The 21,760-nt window shown below is 41.2% G+C and overlaps 1 protein-coding gene across 1 annotated transcript; it reads right to left on the reverse strand.

Annotated features, from left to right (window-relative positions):
- Positions 1–2,013: 2,013 nt before the first annotated feature.
- opn8a (opsin 8, group member a) lies at positions 2,014–13,563 on the reverse strand. Its single transcript, XM_031865925.1, has 4 exons — positions 13,491–13,563; positions 7,408–7,701; positions 5,520–5,845; positions 2,014–2,406 (listed from the first exon to the last, which is right to left on the reverse strand). The coding sequence occupies exons 1-4, from the start codon at positions 13,561–13,563 to the stop codon at positions 2,014–2,016; spliced, it is 1,086 nt and encodes a 361-aa protein (XP_031721785.1).
- Positions 13,564–21,760: the final 8,197 nt, after the last annotated feature.

A 21,760-nucleotide genomic window follows, 5' to 3' on the forward strand; every position in this document is an offset into this window, starting at 1 on the left:
ATGTCAACGGCAGAGCAATTTACATTTTTCTCAGAAATAACAGACGGTTGAGGAGGGTTTGAGATTTGATGACCATGATTTTCAAGAAGAACACAGTTGTATCAGCCCTGCCCCTGAGAATTCTAGAAGTCCTGTTCAAGCCAACTTTGCAGCATCACACACAACACATTTCACATCTCTCTGAATGCAACCGTGCAATTTGCCTATCAGGGCAAGGTGGCGGATGCTCACCTTATCTAACCACCTTTAATGCAAGGAAAAGGTCAAGCTCGCCTCCTATTTGTCGATCTTTTCCTCTACAAGCCCAAATCTGGGCAGAGTAGCTTATATACCATTTCACCTTTGCCCTCTCTTTGATGGCATATATATCGGATATTATGACAAACAGACCCCGTAGAGTGTTATAAGGAGGCCTGTCCACATGGGAAGGTACCCGTGCTGATAATAGCACAGCATGCAGTGTTTTTAAGTCACAGCCGGCGTGCTTCCAGCTCTGGTGTAATTAATTTACGACTTTTTTATTTGCAGTAGTTACGGATAAACCTTGGGTCAAGTGCGTAATACCTATTTTTATTTTAGATTATGTGTTTGTCTACATCACTTCCCTTTTTGCTTCAATCAGAAAACTCCTTTAGATTAAATACATGTATGCATTCAGTATGTACTGAGCTGAAAATATAAACAAATATACAAACAAAAACAACTATTTAAATCCACCTTATTATAACCAATAAATACCAAGTCGGTGGACACAAGCTGTGGAAAACAGAATACAAAAGGAAAGTATTTATTTATATGTACTCACAGACACAAGTAAGCACAAGTGCATTTTCATGACATGTTTGTTCAGGTCATTCAGTTAATTCTATAATACAGCATTTTTAGTATTTGAATTTGTTTGCTCTCCATTCTGCTACATGACTCAAGATAAATATACCACTCAAGCATCCTTTCTCTGAGCTCTATAATTACACTCTTTGTGTAGAAATAAAATAAACAAATAATGCTGCAAGATGTTCTTCTTTCTGAAGCTCAAATTAGCATAATCTGTCGGAAAAAACGCAAAACTGTTTTGTATAACAGGCCCTTGTGCGTGCGCATCGCACACCATAATTAAAGCATTTGACCACGCATGCTGGGGTGAAAGGACCCAGCGGAGGAGCACTGAGGAGGATGCTTTCATCACAAAGTTCATCAAAGACAGAACACATAGCTGATGGGAGGCCAAGGGAATGGCACACTCACAAATAATTATATTTTAGCATCTCTCATGCAGGTCTCACTCCGCTTTCTGGAAATCAAATCCACATTATGTTTGTTCCCCCTGTGGCGACCTTCTATCTTGAACTTAAAAAAACGATAGAGTTTGTATCAATTTCATCCACCCCATTTCAACGAGAGGATTGATGCCACCCTCATGTCCGTGCATTGAACATGTAGCTAGAGCCAGCAGCCGCTTAGCTTAGCTTAGCGCCAAGACCCATTTGAGTCATTTTCAGACGCTGCCACGTGATGCTACACCACTGCAGGACAACGCGTCGGTATTTGGTGCCCAGGAATGAGCGCGGGCTTCAGTCACATGATGTTACGTCCATAGCTTAATGCAACTTATACTTATTTTAGGCCAAATCGTGATGTTTTTTTTAAACAAGAGGTTTTGCTGCCTAAACATTGTTAACCACACGCAAACCCTTCTGCATCAAGATACAACGGACTTCTGCTCAAACATGCAAAATATGACGAGTCGGGATGAGATCACGTTGTAATGATCTAATTAGTGAGCGTCAAGGGTGCTAGCAGGTGGATTTTTGTTACGTTTGGATTGAACAAGCCTGCTGTTTCAAGTCTTTCGCCTGAGCTAAGCTAACCGGCTGTTTGCTCTATAGATACAGACATGAGAGTGGAATTGATCCTCTCATCTAGCGCTTGGCAAGGGAATTTTCCAAAAGGCCAATCCTTCAATGACAGCCTAAGAAAAGCGGCCAAATAAAAATGTAGACTTCATCACATGTATTAGTCCAAAGGTGTCATCTGACTCACAGACTGTAAGCCTGGAGCTCCCATTCGACCCACACAGGTTCCATCAGTCCCATTCTCCAAAACGGTGCAATCAGAACCTTTTACCATTTCGCCTTTGAGCTTCCCTCCTTCGGCAGGTGAACTGGCCCGATGCGAACAACAAAACATCTGTCTCTGGAGGCGGAGGAGCTCCTGCCAGGAGGTGCGCTGGAAGATGAAGTATATGAAAGGGTTGTATACGGTGGAGCTCTTGGCGAAGAGGCACGGTAACAGGGTGACGAACGGAGCGATGTGGTTCTGCTCCTGGGAGTGAAACATGCTCCAGAAGCTGACGGCCACGTAGGGGGTCCAAGCTAAAAGGAAACCTGAACTGATCATCACAGCCATCTGGAGCAAGGAGAGCAAATGAAAAGGGCACGAGAGGTTCAGTAAAGCAGACCAGAGGAAACAGGAAACAGCAAGACATCTATCTATCTATCTATCTATCCATCCATCCATCCATCCATCTATCTATCTAATTAGATATCTTTGTGTTACCATAGCTATGAGGCCAAGATAAAACAGCAGGCCATCGTTCTCAGGTAAGTGAAATCGATGAGGTCAGGCGAGATGAGCTACAGCTTATCTGTTCGGCCGTGAGGGATTTGACTTTCTGTCATTATATGTAAGGAATTAAGGGGACATGATTCATGATGAACAGGAAGGGGCCAGCAGTCGTCTCCAAAGAGCAATTTCCACCTCACGATTTTCCATTGCAGTTTATATAAGAATAATAAATTCCTCCTCTGAATATTCCACCTCATTAATACTCTCATCTTCTCATCAAATAAGGAATTCACATGTGAATATGGATGCCAAGCACGACAAATAATCAGGACAGCATAACTCCCTCTGCACGTATACGATTCAGTGATTCCATATGATATATGCGGTATATGCTGAGCAGGGTGATGCAATGGTAAATTCATGGAACACGTCATAGATGGAAAGTGGTTTGGAGAGAAAGAGTGACAGAGCCTCGCGAGTAGCTAAAAGGCATTCATTTAATTTATTCAAGTGTCCTTCGTTTCTATAAGTGAAGATGCAGACTTTCAGACAATCAAGACGGATGTATCGACGTCTCATAATGGAAACGGTTGAATCCAGCTCTCGCGGATATATAATTAATCAATTGGAACCTATTTGGTGAAAGAAAAATGCATTTCTGTGGGAGAACAAAGTGAACGTTACAGGTACCGACATGCATTCAAACACACGCACACACACAAGCACACACGCACACACGCACACACACACACACAGACACACAGTAAATAGTCACATCCACAGGGCATACACTCCAACACAAACAAATCTGTTGTGTTCACAGGAACCCAGATGTGTAGAAAGCGATGACCAGCGGCCGACCCTGTGCGCTCTGTCAAGCACAATCGGCAGATCAGCGAGACACTTTCCCCTCGGATCTTTGTCAAGACCTCCTCATTTTGCTGCAGTCACGTTGACATGCAGCCTGACCCAAGTTTAACAACAGATAGATATGCTACTGACCTTTGACTTCATTTTCTAATCTGCTGCAAAGACACTCGTGAGCAAAATCAATTCAATGCACGCGCTTTGACACACATTAATGAATATGCACACATCAAATGCAAATGCACAAGGGGCCCATACCGTCTGTATGCTTAGATAAGGCACATCATTAGAGCTTACAGATATAATGAGGCACTCAGCATTCCTCAGAACACTTTGTGCTGAAGTGGAGTGCCATTTCAAGGAAGTGATAAAATTGGGATTTCTGCAATTCTTACAAGAGGCATTACTCTTTATCTAATGTCCCTCATTCTTAAAATATAACGGGAGGTTTTTAGCAGCACTGTGTTTGTATTTAATAGAGGTGAAATCCCTGACCCTACAACTACTGTCTACCACTTGGCAAAGGTGCCCTGTGTGCTCATATGGCGGTTACAGCTGAGAACGCCTTCCTGACCGACAGTGTCATCGCACAGGTGTAGCGCCCACCCTCTGCACACTGTTAGCACCGTTAGCTGCTAGCCGCCAGCTCAGCCTTCGCTATGTAAAAAGCCGCGTGGAGGCAATCCCTCAATCATAGATGTGCTCAGAATGTTGCACCTTTAAGGGTGTGGAAGGCATGAGGGAATTAAAGGATAAATCTGGTGATATTCTATATTTCCCTTATTGCCAAAAAAATCCCATTAAAAGACCAAAACAAACACTCTATCTTTCTATCAAATATTGTAGCCAAATCTCGATGTAACTTATATATTTATATTTACATAAATGTGCTGGAAGCAGGGGAAATGGTCCAAAGTAAAGAGGAAAACCTAAAATTTACAATTAGCCCTTGTTTGTTTATTCACATAAACAGAAAAGTAACAATGACAATTTGCAGTTTGGGAGGAGTTTCTTAAAAGCCGGTGACTTCCTGGAGTCTTCACTGGCAACCTAACAGTGATGACGAGACTAGGAGGTTTAACATGTTCATCAAAATTCTGATTTATTGGTAATCTTTTTTGAATTGGACGGAGCCAGGCTAGCCGTTTGCCCCTACTCTATATATTATGTAGCTTATATATATTTAGCATGGAGGCACGAGAGTGGTGTCAATCTTCTCATCTAAATCTTGGCAAGAATGTGAATAATTCACTAAAATGTCAAACTGATTAGAGGCTTACGTCCTCGGTGGGATTGAATGAGCTTGGGGCAGAGTGCTAAAGACATGGTAGGGAAGTCAGAAAGTATTGAGGGATGGACTAACACAACGCAGCTGAGGGGTTGTTCAACCTGCCAGCGGTTCAGTGGTGTGTGGTTGAGCTGAGCTGATGCAGCCGGAAATTCTAAAATAAAGCTGGCTGCATCCTTTGAGCAGCCGTTCCCAGGGGCCTTCACATGCCAAGCTATACTTTATTCTATTTCGTCTTAGTTGTGTGTTGGTGATTATTAACTGTGCATTAACTCAATCGACTCAATGTTGACACAATAATCCTGCTTAATGAAATCGCCTTTATGTCCACGTTATTCAAGTAGATCCGTACGCCTGTCAAATACTGCTTTGCCCAGATAAAGCCTGAACATCGCTCTAGTCATAGTGTGATGTGATGTCTATAAATATTCAGCTTTATATAAATATTCAAAAGAACATTATACAGACAGATCTACAGAAATGTCTTCCATATATATATAGTATACATATATATATATATATATGTATGTGTGTATATATATATGTAGTATATAGGTATTATATCTCTTTTACTGCTTGCTTCTGTAAAGCAGGTTGTGCTGATTTAAAAAACGCTACATTATTTGTTGCTAAGAGTGAATATGAATATGAATATACATTTTTGCAACTCACACATCCATTGTCTTTAATTACAGTTCAGTACAAAGGCCTTTTAGTCATTATCCGCATTTCACAAATGATGTTTCAATCAGGGAAAGCAAACTGAAGGTCAATATGTTATTGATTGTCTCATACTTACAAGAGTGATTTTCTTCTCCACATTGCCGCATTGAAAGTCGTTGCTCCGGATGGATTGGTAGGCCCTGTGCAGCTTCCACGCAATGCCAAAATAGGTGAAGAGGATGACAAGACAGGGGAGGAATGTGCAGAGCACAGACAGAGTCATGATGAAAGTGGAGTGGTTCAGGGACTTCCCATAGCTGTTCCAGTCTATCGAGCAGGCAAGTCCAAACGGCTCTGGCCCATAGCTGCCCCAGCCCAGCAGAGGAAACAAGGCCCACAGGCTGGCATACAGCCAGATCGCACTGATCACAATACTGATGGTTTTCCTCTGAAACTTGATACCTGTGCACAAACGAATTTTAGATTCAGCAGGGTCAATTTTATGGCACTGTTGTATTTGTATGCGGTATATTTTGGACTATGCTGTATGGTGTTTGCACCATAAAGCCGCTAGGCAGCAATTGTTTGTGTCACACACTCGGTGGGGCAGCATGTAATGAAGAGTCTGATGCAGGCTGAAGGGGGGTATTCAGTTAGATGCAATCTGTAACCTCACCACTAGATGGCACTAAATCCCACACACTTGTCCTTTAAATCGTGTATGCAAGATCATCCAATACGGGCGTAATTCTGATGGATTCTGGGCTGCGTCATAATGGCCACGCTGCAGATCTGCATGAATGTGACTGGGAGTAAGCGGTCGGCTGGTAGCCAAGCAGCTCATTACTGACATAGTGATTGTGAAGCGTGAAGCAGCTAGCGCTAATGGTGGCTGATGCAAGTGTGATTATCTGCCTTAACTAACACCAAACGCCATTGATCGAAAACTTTACTTGCTCATCTAGTTGGCTCTGATAAAGGAGCACTCAATCATCAGGGTATCAGAGCGTTATTTGTGAGTAATACTAGTGGATGTGTGAAGCTCAGTGGCTTTTTCAGATCCGATTGTGGAGCCGTTCACAGGCTGCCTCCTTCCTTTATGTACACACAATAATCAAATGAATAAATAACCTTCGGTCCAAAGCTCCATTATGTGTTTACTTGCATGCAACTTGCCTCCTAACAGTGCACCAATTAGCGCGCTGGCGCGGACTGCTCTTCTGCTTTATTCCCCGTTGTGTAAATGACCATGAAAGGCTCTTATGTAAGGATGACTTTGTCGTTTTATGATTTATGAACCTCCGACTACTGAAAGCCCACAAGGGAATCTGCAGCATGAAGTACATTGATATATAAAGGCATAGGTAAAGAGATAATAGGCAGATATTAAAGCTGTGTAAGATAAGGAACACTTCATTTGAATGTAAGGCTATTTGCTGCACTTAAGGTCATTACAGAATATGTCATATGTTCTGTCCAACATTACTTAAAAAAGAACATCAGTGTAGTGTCAGTCGGGATCCTGTTAAAACCAACTGCCTTACAAGAATGAAACCCTCAGTGATGTGTGTTTATATTTTTATTCTATTGTTTTTTTCCTGCTATTCTTCTTTTGTAATCTCTATTGAAACTCTGGCACAAGAATTTCCTTCAGGATTAAAAATGTCTATCTTATTTTATCTGACTTCTTATTACACAGCGAGTTTTACAAAGATTTGACACACGGGGTTAGTCAACCGATAGCAGATCAATAAGTCATGGCTGAAGATCAATCAGGTACTGACTGCTAAATTACTTTGGCTAATTATGTGATTGATCTCATCAATAATCCTTGTCAGTACAGTACGCTGGAATGGTTTATAATTAATGACAATATGAAAGGCTTCAAGGCGACTAAGATAAAACGGTTGTGGCCTTTGATAAGATTGTGTGCTCAATCTTAGCTGCATTGATTTTGTGATGCCAGCTGGTATTCATTTAAACACTCTGATCTCCTCTAAATCCCATGTGAGATTGCACTATACCTGTGGTTGGTGGACTTCCTGTTACCAGGTACCTGACCATCCCCATCACAGCCAGAGTCATGATGCTGGTTATGCTGAAGACCATGCCCATCAGGCCGTAGTAGAGGCAAGAGCTGTCCCCTCCAATCCACGCGTGGTTGAAAGCTGAAGCAATGGACAGAGGATACATGCTGAGGGCCATGCCGATGTCCGTTACGGCCAAGTTCACCGTCAGCAGCTCGGGAGCTTTGAGCAGGGCGGCGCGACGAGCTGCACTGACCAGGACTGCCATATTCCCAATGATAGACAGGACAGCTGCAGGAAAGAATAGGATGGAGAAACAAGTGACATCATGAACATTTTAGATCTCATGCTCTCTTCAAAAAAGAGAATCTAAGACATAAAATAGTGCAAATTTAGGTTACGACTATAGGGATCAAATATAACATATCAAATATCAAATAAAATACGATCACACATGTTTTGTCCAGTGACGGTGTGTGCTGGGGACAACAGTGATTCATAGTGATTCTTAAAAAAATAAGCAGACTTGATGTAAAATTCTGATGCTGCCCTCCCCTCTTTTCACACTGAACAATCGTTGCTATTCCCCTTGACCTCCTCAGTCGCTGTAGTGCTTGGAGGCCGACTGTTTGTGAATAAACCTGCCGCCAGTGATCATAAATAATTTTCTGTTTTCCCCTGGTGGGTCCACGCCTCAACCTTCCCATTGTACACCTACCAGACTGTATGTATCAACCCCGACAATAGTTTTCTTTTCATGTATGAAAACAGGCTGTTGTATATGGCGTCCTCGAATCTCGCCAAGCACTTATCGGGATCCCTGCACTTGAATATTCATTCTCATTCTATAACAACACAAATGAAGGAATAGTAACACATTTTGCGAAGAATAAAGCAGCTCTAAATCTCACGAATAAACACACTACATCTTGTCTCTTTAAAGTGTTTAAATGCTGTGGCTTCACATTTACCATACATATATGAGACTGGTATCATTTATTTCTCTACAAAAAAGACAATAAGTGCATAACCCAAAATATACATCTCATAGAGAAAACAGAACACAATAAATATGTGTAAAATAAAACTGCCTTAATTTAGCTAAACAGGCAGAAATGTTCACACATCTACCACATGTTGTGCATGTTTCATTCATATGTGACCATAAGTGCAGCATAGATTTTTTGATAGAAAGAAAGGTGAAGACGGTAGATTGCTGGGTTCCGCAAATTTACCGTGAACCGTATCTACAATTTTTAAAGCAGGTAACCAATAATTGTAAAAAACAATTATTCAATATGACATTTTTTTTTTTTTTACATTGCATGCAATTCTAAAAATAGAATTGACTATTAATTACAAATGGACTGCTAGTATGACCATGCCTTCTCCATTAGTGAGATTGCTTGATGTGTTTGGGGTTCAACCTCCGATACATAATTTCTCTCTCTTAAGTGAGCTTATGGGGATTTGATTGACAAAATGCAATATTGTGCTGACATGTGTTCATTATTTAAACAGTCCTTTTAATCTGTGAAAAAAGCATGTCAGCTTTTTGTCCCCAAAGTAGTCCTAATGGATTTTTCTCTCCCAGAGCAACCTCGACATGAGTGCTCTGCATTCGTACCTTATTCATAAACTTTATGATCATTTTGACTCAAACAAGACGTCGATGCTTTCTATTAGCAGATTTGTGACAATTGTGTACATGAATAAGTGCTTTGAGCTGCAGACCTATATCGTAACTGCCCGAAGTGAAGAGCATTGGAAATGTTGCTTGTGCATGCTGAATACAAAATTCAAGAATGCAGCTCCATGTTTTTATCTCAAGAGTTGATAATCTTTCTCATGTTTGGATATTCAAGCCGTTCACAGATTGTACATTGGAATGTTGTTTTTCTCAAGGAGAATACCAAACAACTGAATGTCTTATCTGTGAGCCACAGCAACAACCCGACTGAGATCTGATCGCTGAAGCACTTATCTACAAGGATACGTCCAAAGAAGTAATGACATTTTCAGTGAATGGACGAGGCGCATGCAGCTTAATATGAACCTATTGTTCATGCTTTACCATCTCTCAAGATATTTTTCTCTCTGGCATTTACCTTAAAAAGTCTGGAAGATTGACTCAACACAATGCTGTGTGAACGGACACTTGCTGATGTGTATGCATCATCATTACTCGTTCATGCTTTTATCTCTCATCCGTCCAATCACTGTGCGAGTGTCCTGGTTCAAATTCACTTTCTGTGGTGCTCATCTCGCAGGAGGGAACCGCCATCTGTGACACGGTGCTGCTAACTGGGGCCGGCTCAGACGGTCTCGTGCAGGGAACTCCAAAACATCTATTAAATAAATAGTTTTATTCTCACATTAACAAGCGGTGAGGTCTCCTCTAGGTGGTTAGTTTGTCCCTCAATGCCTGCGGGGTTTTGTAAAAATATAATGAATGTGGCCCAACATCCTAAATCTCTGTGGTTAACGAGGTCAACCCTTCAGTAAGGCTGACAAACTAAAGCACTGTGCTTATGCAACATGAAACTAAACAGAAAAATCCCAATCGAATCAGTCACTCTTCTTCACTGGGAACATTTCCATATTTACATGTTGTTCATTTTGAGATGTTTAATTTGACAAACAACTAAGATGAAGGAAACATGTAATATATGATGATGAATTCAGTGGAAACCAAATGCACCATGATGGAAAACCTCCAGTGGATTGTTGAGTGTGTGTTGCAGATTGATTCCATGCCTCTTCACTTGAAGGCTTAGTGGACTAACTCTCCAGCGTGTGACTGATTTAGTCTCCGTATGCAAACAATCGATCCCTTACTTGGCTTCAACCCTTCTGCCGGGTGATGTGGCAAGTCGTGCCGACAGGGACTGGCGAGAGGCTCTTGTGGTTGTGTTTCAAGACCAATTCATCAGGAATGAACAGCAATCACAAACAGCAGCTGTTGTTGCATATGTGCCTCTGGCTTGGGATCAACTCATTTACTGTACTGTGGCAACGCGGTCGCACGGCAGTTTGGGAAACAGTCACAAAAATGCAATCTACTGGTTTTCGTGTACAGGGATGCAAAATGTCTGTTTATTCTTTATTTTTTTCGTGTCCCTTACATTAAAAAAGAAAATTAGGTTATGGTAACAAAACCACTCAGTTAAGGTTGAGGGAAAACATCATTGTTGGCCTTAAAATAACTACGTACAGTGTTAGGTTTAGGCAACAAAACCACGAAATTAGGTTCAAGAAAACTGTCAAGAACAGTTTAGAAACCCACCATAAAAACATTAAGTGGTGTCGAACATCGGCCGTCTGGTTGAAAGCCCTGTTCTACTTGTTTCACACCAGAAGGATTATAAGGTAGCGAACAGAATGATGGAATAATAAAAAAGCTTGAATTTAGAACTGGTCCCTTTCTGGTGGCGCTGAAATGGGGATTTTCGCTGGTAGTCTGTGTTGAACACATGCTGACTGTGAATTAAATATGCACACCGTTGCCTCAGTATCAGCAAAAATGTTCGACAGCCTGCCATCAACAATATCGTCCCGTGCTTATTCACAAGTGGCCGAAACCAATTCGAAGGATCAGACATGATTTTGCAGGATTTAAAGACTAAAACTGTAAGGCACTTCAAAGCAAATCCCTTTTATTGGATTTTGACTCAGTGTGCTTCCTGAGTCAACCCTTAAAGTTGCATTAATTGATTTTTTTTGGGAGGCACAATGGGGGTAAAAAAGATCACAAAAGGCGGTCAGATGGCTTAAGTGTTTGGTGAAAAAGGGCATCCAGCAGATTAGGGAGCTACATTAGCACTCATGTGGAGTCTTCTCTCTGACCACTCAATGAATGTAACTCTAAATGACTCTCTAAGAAAAGCCACATTTTTTTTATGTTTTATTACAACATGTCTCCAGTAGGGGGAGCACACAGCCTTTGAGCTATATTTGGGAACGCAGCTTCCTTCAATTAGTGCAAACATCTGTTTGAAATACTTGTTCAGGTAGTCCCTGTCATTAAGGTCTTGTTTATTAGTGAGTTGGGTCAATGCTTCCACTTACTAAGGGCACCATTTAACTTCCAGCATGTTTCTGTATCATGAAGTAGTTTAATAAGGTAGTGTAATTGGCTAGCTTTTCCCGAATGATAGCCACACTTCCTGTTAACCTAAACGTTAGCTTCTTACCTTTCTAATTGAATATTGTTTTAATTATTACCAGAGTCGGCTAAAGGACGCTAACGCTGGTTAACTGTTGCTGAGGTGTAGCGTTCGGTTTTTGTATGTTGACTGAGAGTAACGCTACCACGGTGCACTGAGATAATACTGCATATTTAGACAGAAGACAGTTCATGTTTTGTGAGCATTGCAGTCATTTTTATTCAGTTTTTGTCATTTGACAGTATAGTGGGTTTAGAAAAATACCTGTATATTTATTGTGATATTTAGAACTGCCTGTGTATCAGTGTTTGAGTTTGAACCAAAAAATAAACGGCATAGCTTCAATCTTCAAGCCACAGCTCTTAATCCTACATGAGAGGACTTAGTATGACTAGGCTGCATGAAATGAAATGTTGACCACCTGCAGTGATTGTAATGTTTGTATTCTGCAGTGTGGTGTGCACTGCTGGTGGCAAGTGAAGCTAGCGACAGGGCAGGTCACAGCAGCTCAATTGAAGATCGTTCATCATTTGATGGAATTTCACATGATTTTCCCCCTTTGACAGATATTTGCATGTTGTAACTTTAGCAGGAGGTAGTAATAAGTAGTACAGATCCCAGGTTAGGGACATATTTTAGTTGCCAGCACTCAGCCCTGTTGGTTGAGTCCTGGTCCAATTCAAGCCCTGATATTATTCATCTACGGTTGTTTTCATATTCCAGTCATTTGCTGCAAGAAGAGCCATAGAGCTGTGATTTTGGCACAGTGAGCTTTACACAGTATGACATGAGTTTCAATGTTAACATGGTGAATATTGGTTTCTGCAGGTTTTAGATTATTTGGTGAAGTTATCTCAACTTCAAGGATATTTTTAGATAAATGCAGCTGCTGAACGTGAATATCTTCAGTGATAGATGATCCTTATCTTACTCCAGATCTCCCCAAAAATGGCCTGTGGACTGATGCTCCAGCTGGGAGCTGGATGACCTATTTTGGTCTTCACAACAACACCAAGGGACATGGCAACACGGCTTACCAGTTGCAGGCGTGTGAAGTCATCGTTCATTGAATGCAAAGCTAGCAGGAGAGGAAGCGAAGTGGCCGAACTTCCCTTGCAGGTATACATTTGCACACACGCACACAGAGACACACACTTCTGTGTTCGGGCACAGAGAGCTAGCGGATAGTATCTAACCTGTCAGTATCAGTCAATTTGTAGAAGAACAGTAACACAGTTTTCACTGAGTACAATTACATGCACATTAGAACCCTGGCGTTGATTATATTCGGGATATGGCATTGACATGGAGCATGAGAAACCTGGTCATAACAGTATTCTGGATTTGGATTATTTGTGTTGTTTCTGTGTGGGTTGCTTCCTCAGCAATCAGTGATCAGAAACGTGGATAAGGTGTCCACACGCCACGGTGTCCTGGTTTCTATCGGAGGACTTCAGCTAGCATATTCAGGTTTCTCAAAACCAGGATCAGGGCTCATCCAGGTTTCTGAAGTCAGGTGTTTACAGGCACAAAACATAACCGGGATGCTTCAAAGGATATTTGTGCACATGTACCCACATCAGTGTTTACTCTATGTTCATTCTGCTGAAGTAAATCAAACTAATGATATTGCGTACACAAAATGGGGAGCTCATAAGACTGAGGGGAAGGGACTTTGACAATGACATCATGCATCTCGATGTGTCTCTTGACCTGCAGCGAAGAGGGCAAGCAAACCTAGAATTTAAACAGCTAATTTCTCATTAGTCATTTCTGGGTTTAAGCTCCCTGCCCGCAGCCACATGAAAGAGTATCACTTTTTCAGAATCCTAAAATAGATCTACGCAAGCTGAAAGTATTAATCTTACAGACAAGTTGACATATTGAAATAGAATAAGTAAGCAACGTACTTACCAATTGTCACCAGATACATCCCTGCCCAAAAATCAACCGCAGGTGACAGTTTGGACTTGTATTTATCATCCATGTCTGTCCAGTCAGTGGTCAAAGCAGACGCACAAATTACTCCCAGCAGGAAAAACACCGACAACAGGTGCTCGAGTCTAGCCCCGATTGTACTTGAACTGAATTTTTGAAAAACTGAGCATATCATTCCCTGTCTTTCCTGTCAGCACTCATATTTTGTCAGTGTGATGCAGCATCTGACACCTAAACAAGTATTAACATGGTCAATTTAGCATACGGTGTAGATTGACAGACCCCCTCCACACAGCTACATACACAAGGCCAATGACACGCACGCACACAGTGCTGATGCAGGTTTTGATTATTAACATTTGCGTCAAGCCAGATTATGCTCAACCCTCAAAAAACCACTCCACTTAGACGAACACACATTTACACACACACGCACACACACACACACACACACACACACGGACAGCTAGGCTGCATCTATAAAAGCCAAAGCTAATTACGCAATATGATGTTGTCTCTGGCTGGGTGTGGAAAAAGTGATTCATCAAAAGACACTGCACATCCTTTTATCCCTTACATTGATTAATGAATCGAAAATTACATCAGGCTATAGTCATGACATATTTTGAAACCTTAATTATAAAAAATAAATGAAGGACAGAAGCTTTATTGTCTATTATGCCTTTGATTGAATTGAAGATAAGATCAAATGGGATTAATATCTTACTCAGGGGGATTTATGGCGCAAGCCATTGTCTGTCCACGAATATAGTGTGTGTATTGTCATGTGTGTGGGGGAATGGATTACAATGAGATTTATATAGATGTTTTTTATCCTCCAAGCACTCGGCTGTAAATGCATCATATTGAATTTACAACTTCTGAATTTAGAAGCAGGAGCATCAAAGTTAGAAAGCTGCATACAAACAGCATATTGTTACTTCGCTGTGTGTTTTGAGGAAGTTTGAAAGTCTTGTCTTGACTCCAGGGATAACTGAACTCTTGACCCTGGTTAATGTAGCCTGCAGCGTCTTTATCTTGCACCTTCTCCACATTTATCCGCGACATCTTTACACCTCTTTGTGTGTGAAAAGGGCAGTGAAAACAGAGTGTCTCTGTGAGGTATTAGAAAAATGCTGTTCATGGTTAAGTGTCAACTGCTCTGTACACGTACGGTCTTCATATTGTTCCATATCGTCATGTGCTGCAGTTCTACTTGAAGGTCGCTTACTGGTCTATAGACCAAAATGACAAGCATACAAGTAAAGCTTACAGCTGTATTGTCTGTGGTCAAGAGCATTTTTGATCGGTGCAGTGGTAGTTCACACGTTTAATAGCTTGCTTGGATCAAACAATTTTTGTAGTTCTCTCTTATTTTGTGATACTAAAATTTGAAATGCCTTAGAAGTAAAGTGAATCTAGCAACTCACCTGTGGTAAGAGGTACATGAATAATTAAACACATCAGTTTTTCCCGGAGCTGATGATGGATGTAGAGCCATCTCGCGACTAATAAATAATCCAATTTGTATAGGGGCAAATAGATTTCTGACCCACTGGCCTGACCGGGCAAGTGAAATAAAAAGATAAACATTGAACCCTGTCTCCCCAGTTTGAGGGCAGAGAGCAGCCTCTCGTCATCAGCATCTGTCAGCCTGAGCTGTGGGAATAGGTCCTTGGGCTCTGGCGAGACTAGCCACATCACGGTCTCTGAAGAAAGAAAAAAAATCATTCCGTGTGTCAGATACAAATGACAGCCCCTCAAGTCAAAGCTTTAGGTCTGGGAGCACGACCCGTTCTTGGGACATGTCTCCCTCCATGAGCAGGTCTTGACAGGACTTGACAATGGACTTGACAATGGGCTGCGTTTATGCACACCTGTAGCTGACGTGAGAGCTGTTCTCCATTATTTGGCTCGATGTTAGGGAAGCGGCTCACCAGATCCCCTGAAAGCATGTCCAGGAATGGAACCATGTCCTACAATTAAGGAAAAAAGGAATGAAAAAATAAGCTGAAGGTTTTTATACGCCGTATCAATATTTCTCTGCTGTCCTGTTGCCTCAGTTTGAGCCTTCTAAGCTCTGATGAATGACTAAGGCATCAAGCCTGCAGTTTTCACCAGGCTTTTGAACAGTAAAAATAGCACCTGAGGGACAGTGAGTGCTCCATCCTCTCAGGTGGGTTTAAAAGCCAGCCACCACTTTTGAGCACTCAAAGCCAAAGCCTCTAATGTAGTGTTTAAACCTTGTCACACTTTGTACTTTAGTTGGAGGACTTCTGTCCATCCTGTAGAACTGACAATCAAGGCAGTTACAAGCAGTTTTGATTAACCATGGATATGCTTCTACTAAGGTTTGTCTTCTGGCCTTACTAACAACACCAGTGCTCTCGACGCTAGAGTGGATTTATTCCGCTTTTACCGCAATCTCCATCTCAAAACATGGTACTTCAAAAAATGCTGGCCACACACATAATTTTCCTCATGTGGTTATCCCTAAAAATACTGATTCCCCCACGGTATCCAACCCAGCGCTCATTACGTTAACTAAGTAAGTGGACTTTGAGGTTATCATATTTTTAAATGCTTACACTTTCACTCCCAAATCCTAATTATCTAACAAAGAGCGCTTAGCCTTGATTAAACTCTATAATCAGGATGATCATTCGTCTGGGGGATAAGGATGGAGCTTTAGTTGTGTTATCCAAGTATATTAAAGAGTCTCGTTGCCAACTCTAAACCAAATATAATCAAAGACTTGACAGCAATCCCATGTTGGACATGTAAGTTTGATGCTCTGCGTAAAGAGGCACTCGATGTGTTAAACATCCTGTTATTGCTGTTATATCATGTAATGGTATTCTTACAGAACCGGTATCTAAATATATTTATTCCTTAATTAAACCGTTGGTAAGAAAACTTCCATCCTTTATTGAGGACACCACTGATGTGTTTTATAGGATTGCCACTCTGACTGCTGTCCGGTGTCTTTTTCTTGTCACTGTGGCCATCGAGAGCTTATATACAAATATTGACCACCAGGAGGGGCTACTTGCCTTAAGCCACTACCTTTCAGACAGAGAACACTCCACACTCTCATCTGATTTCTGTTGAAATTGACAGACTGGGTCATTCACAATGATGTGTTTTTCTTTATGGATGAAATATATATATAGACAAAAGATTGGGCTCCGTATGGGCTCCTGTTTTTCTGCTTATTATGCTGGACATTTTTGGGGCTTGTGGAAAAAAGAATATGTTCTGACTCCTGTTAACCCTTTTCATAATTGTATTACTTGCCATGGCCACTATATTGATGACGTGTTGTTAATTTCCGGAACTTTTAGATTTTCTTAATATCTGAACTCTATTAATCTCAATACTATAGGCTCTCTACCTACTCTGAGCACAGCATACATGTCTTGGATTTAGCTATTTTTATTACATAACCTCAAAATATTTTCATCCCCGGCACCTTACAGAGAACAGCCCATTTGGCAGGCTCATGCATTCGTATCTTCCAGCAGATAAAAAAAGGTACTTGGTTTACTGTTTGGCACCTTTTTAATTGTATGCATCACCTTCACAGCGCTAATGTTGTGCCAACGAAATGTTTTACTGATGTCAACACAGACAGAAAGTGTTTTTGTTAACGGCAATGGAACAATAGTCATACACCACCTGTCTTGTCCACGTTAGGAGGGCTTTTTCTACATTGGCCGTACTAAAAGATGCTGGAGGGATCGCCTTGCCGAGCACAAATATTCCTCAATGAGGATATAAACTACAGGTTTTCTGTGATGTTTGTGTAGGCCTCTCGTGTTTTTCTTGCAGCCTGTATTGAAGCTCAATGGGTGCTTTTCTACAATTTATGCAGCGTGAAATGGCCGCGTGTCTGAACCTTATATAACCTAACACCCAATCAACTTTAGCTTCATACGTTTACTTCCGTAATAAAATATGTACGTTAATGTGTATATCAAATCTTTCACTCCTTGCACACACAGACGTTATTTTCTGCATTTTCACCCTCATTGACCTGATAACTGATGTTCTTGTAATATCACCCGGGGTGGCTAATCCATTCTTTGATAGCTTACACTTCAATATCACCACATGCCTTATCTACTACTTACTGAAAGAGAAATGCTTGCATGTAGGGGTTAGCATTAACCTTCTATGGCCAAGCCAATAACAATTCCTTCCCTACTTGTGGCCTATTTATAGCGCTTGACCTTTATTTCTCAGCTTCTATGTAAGTGATTGCATTGGAGGACTGGGTGTGACCAAAGAAGGGCAGAACTTTAGAAATAAAAGATTTCATTGTTTAAGTATTTTTGCAGTTAAAGAAAGGACTATTTTTTCAAAACTGTCTTGAACAACTGGTATTATGTACATGAAAAGAGTATCATTGTAAACATGACCCCAACTTTGTGATTTTATTTCCTGTTTTTCCTCATCTGTGGAATTATTGGACATTCTAGTGAAACCTTTATCTGTGCAGTAACACGCTGGTGCACTTCTGCATCCCCGCCGGCTTGGACTTTGCACACCGCTACCACGGATATTTCATTCCACTGTGCGTTCACTGTGAAGCAAACTGGATAAACTTCAGCCACTGGTGGAGAAAAACAAAGTTTTTTTTCCCTCATCTTCCATTTTATGCTTCATGGAGACATGGCTGTATGGATCAATACAGGACTCAGCTGCAGCTGGAGGGCTTCTAGCTGTTCAAAGCGGATCGCGAGCGCCACGGCCAACCCAAAGGTGGAGGGATCTGTGTTCAACAACAGTGTCTGGTGTACTGTACTGTTATAGTGGTGTAAAAGTGATTCTGCAGCACTTTTCTCCTGATCTGGAAACTTTTATCGTTAAGTGCAAACCTTTCTACTCCCTCCATGAGTTTGCCTCAATCACACGGGTCATTTTTTATGTTCCACCGCAGGCCAATGTGCATGCTTGCTTCACCAGATGCTGTTCATCTGGACAACCCAGAGAGGGATGATAACAGCGTCCTTTCCCCTCTGCTCTTCTCCCTGTACACCAACAGCTGCACCTCCAGTCACCAGTCCGTCAGAGCTGACTCATCTCTGCTGGGAGTCCACCTACAGGTGGACCATCTAGTAATCCGGACAAAACAGCAGAGGATGTACTACAGAAAGTCATGATGGTGCACTTTTACACTGCCATCGTCAATCATCCTCACCTCCTCCATTACCATCTGTCTCTATTAACAGACATCTTGGACTGTTATCCGTGTACATTCCACATATTCTCTTTACTGTGAACTTTTGTACCTACCAATACTTTTGCACAGCCTGCACTAAACTGTAACAATGTTCATATTGTTTTTTTGTATCTTTTTCATATATTTTGGGGGAATTTGTCGATTCTATATATTCATGTTCTTGACTTTTGCAGTACTTTGCCTGTATTTTTGTATGTTTTATGTTCATTGAATGCACCCTTGTAGTTGTAAACGCAATATACCTTATTCTGATTCTGATTCTGATCCTGGTTTATAAGATTACTCACTCAACCATAGAGGGAATGTCTCCGGAGATTACCAGAGGGTTTGATCCATCAGCATGGCTGTATTGTTATCTCCACCTTCGTAGTGGTCTGACTTGTGTTGTTGGATTAAGTTAAGAATAGAAAGTGATTGTCTTATTTCCTGCTCAGAGCAGGTTTTTTCATCCACCACAACAGCATTTTCTTTTTGTACATTGTGTCACCGTCTTTTTTGTTTTCATGTGTGTGCATACTGATGCAAATAATTGAAGATGTATCTGTAAACACTGCAACTGGACAGTTGTACATGAGAGCCACATGAGAAAAAAACAAATCTTTAATTGCTAGTGTAACACCATGGAATACATCAATCATCAGTGAATCAACAAGGGCTGTGTTAGTTAACATGACATGCATACTGTAATTATACAGCATTCAAAACCAGCATTACAGATCTCCGCTTAAATTATACTTTCAGATTGCTATTCCAAAGGTCTAATGCACTCTTCTGGCAAAAAGTAAAAAAAATCAGATGGCTATTTCATTGTTAATTACTAAAAACATAGACAAGCCCGGCACACGTTAAGATGAAGCTCGGTTACAACCCACGCGTGGCGGCACAAACGGCCTTCTTCAGGGTGGTTTATTCCACCGGCTGTAATGAATAGTATCAATTAACAGAAAGATGATAACATGACCTCATCTGTGATAGCAGCTCTCTCTTCACATATGTGATTCAATCATGTAGTTAATTACGAAACCATCTACAGTTAAATTCTACAGATAATTGCGAAGGGTTCATGCACTTACGGGGGAAGATTAACAATGACTATACATCTTATGTAATTATATATGCAACCATTTAAAGAGGCAAAACATGCATCAGGTTAAATAACCTCAGCGCTGTAGGCATGGCAACCGAAGCTGCAAACCTGAGAGGTAATTCACCCTGACGAATGTTCCTCCATCCGAACACGCTGCATTGGTTTGCATACACCGACTACTGCTTTTCTTTAAGAGACACAAAGATAGCATTTACATACTGTGTATATATACTGTGTCTGTTTACATGAAAGGTTTATGACAACGACAACAGTCCACGTGAGCGTGTTCTTTTCACACACTCGCCGACAAAAGAGGGATCAATAACGACTGGTGTGAAAAGGAAGAGGGGGCAATCCCCACGGACCAGATGATCAATAAATAACTCCATCTCGATCTCAGTTATAGATATGAAAGGGCTTGGCAATGTCATGTGCCATCATATGTACAGTTGGTGCTGTCCAGCCCCTCTCTGCTCACCATCAACCTCTTATCAGTGTAGACAGAATTTTTTTAACTTAAATGAAATGTCTGTAACGAAGAATAATAAATCAATACATTTAGGAAAAGAAATCCTAATATGTTTTAAAATGTATGAATCATTTTTTCTTCAAAGACTTGGAAGAAGTGATTTAAAGTGATCTTGATAGTCAAAGCTGAATATTACAAGACGGTGTACTATGTACTATGTGTGTACTGGTATCAGTATAGAGGTAGGTATTGAGTTCCTGCAGTGACATCGCCATCTAGTGCTGCGCTCTACATTGCCCCCCCACGCACCTGCGACGCTGGTATTGTTTTTACCTTGTGTGTGTGTGTGTGTGTGTGTGTGTGTGTGTGTGTGTGTGTGTGTGTGTGTCTGTTACCAGGTGTTTTGATGTCTTGTCTGTCACATTCTGTCACCACGATAGCCTCGTAACCCCTAAATTCAGTCACGAACCTTCACTTTTCCATCACTTGTCTCAGCTCGACATTGCCTACATCTGGATACTAGTGACCTTAAAGAAGTAATCTGAAAAGCCTTAAAGTAGGATCCAAAAAGCGTGCAAGGTTAGGGGAGGATGTTAAATAACCGGCACCATCATGGACAGCGACATGGTGAAGCTGCAGGCATGAGATGCAACATTGAGGGAATTTCAATGACCTGACAATAGCAGAAATTCATCTGTAAATGGCCTGAATATAAGATTGGTGGCTTTTTATGTAACAACTGATTTATTGTTGCTGAGATCCTCCTTTGAGTACAAGAGGCCCCCTTGTGTTCCAGCAGAGCCTGTGAATTGATTGCCCGAACAATAAACAATGCAATACAGGCCTTGATTGACACTGTTATCAACTGCTATTGATCTGCTTATTCAAAAAAAAACAAAAAAAACTGCAGCAATTCAAAGGGAATGTTCACGAGGAGAAGCTCTCGTCAGGTAACAATGAAAAGAAATAAAAAAACAGCATGAAGGAAGAGCGAAGCCTCTCATCACAAGCATTTCTCATGAATGATACATTTAAGATAGCGTCCCTTGGTATGTGCAATGGTGCCCAACTGTCTCTGCTAAAACTTCCAGAGAGGCAGAGAACATGGTTTTAAAACGAAACCTCACTTCAATAATGCAGGTTCTTCGGAAGCCCTCGTCATAATGTATTCGGTGTGCGGAGTAACAGTATCGAGCTGTGAGAATATAAAATCAAGAGAATCCTTAAGGAGGCTCATTCATAATTCAGTGCTCTGTCATCTCAAACAGAGACGCTAAGCTAGAAAGGCAAAGTCTGAGAGAGAATAAACAGCGAGTAGATGCATGACATCAACTGTAATGTGAGACAATATGCTTCAATCAGACAATCAGCTCTTGTTTTCCAGGAGCTTTCAAATGTGAAAGTAGCATTATAGGCTATTTTAAAAGTTTGTTTAAGAGCATATA

Source organism: Anarrhichthys ocellatus, unplaced genomic scaffold, assembly GCF_004355925.1.
Source record: "Anarrhichthys ocellatus isolate YVR2014 unplaced genomic scaffold, GSC_Weel_1.0 scaffold34, whole genome shotgun sequence".
NCBI classification, from domain to species: Eukaryota; Metazoa; Chordata; class Actinopteri; order Perciformes; family Anarhichadidae; genus Anarrhichthys; species Anarrhichthys ocellatus.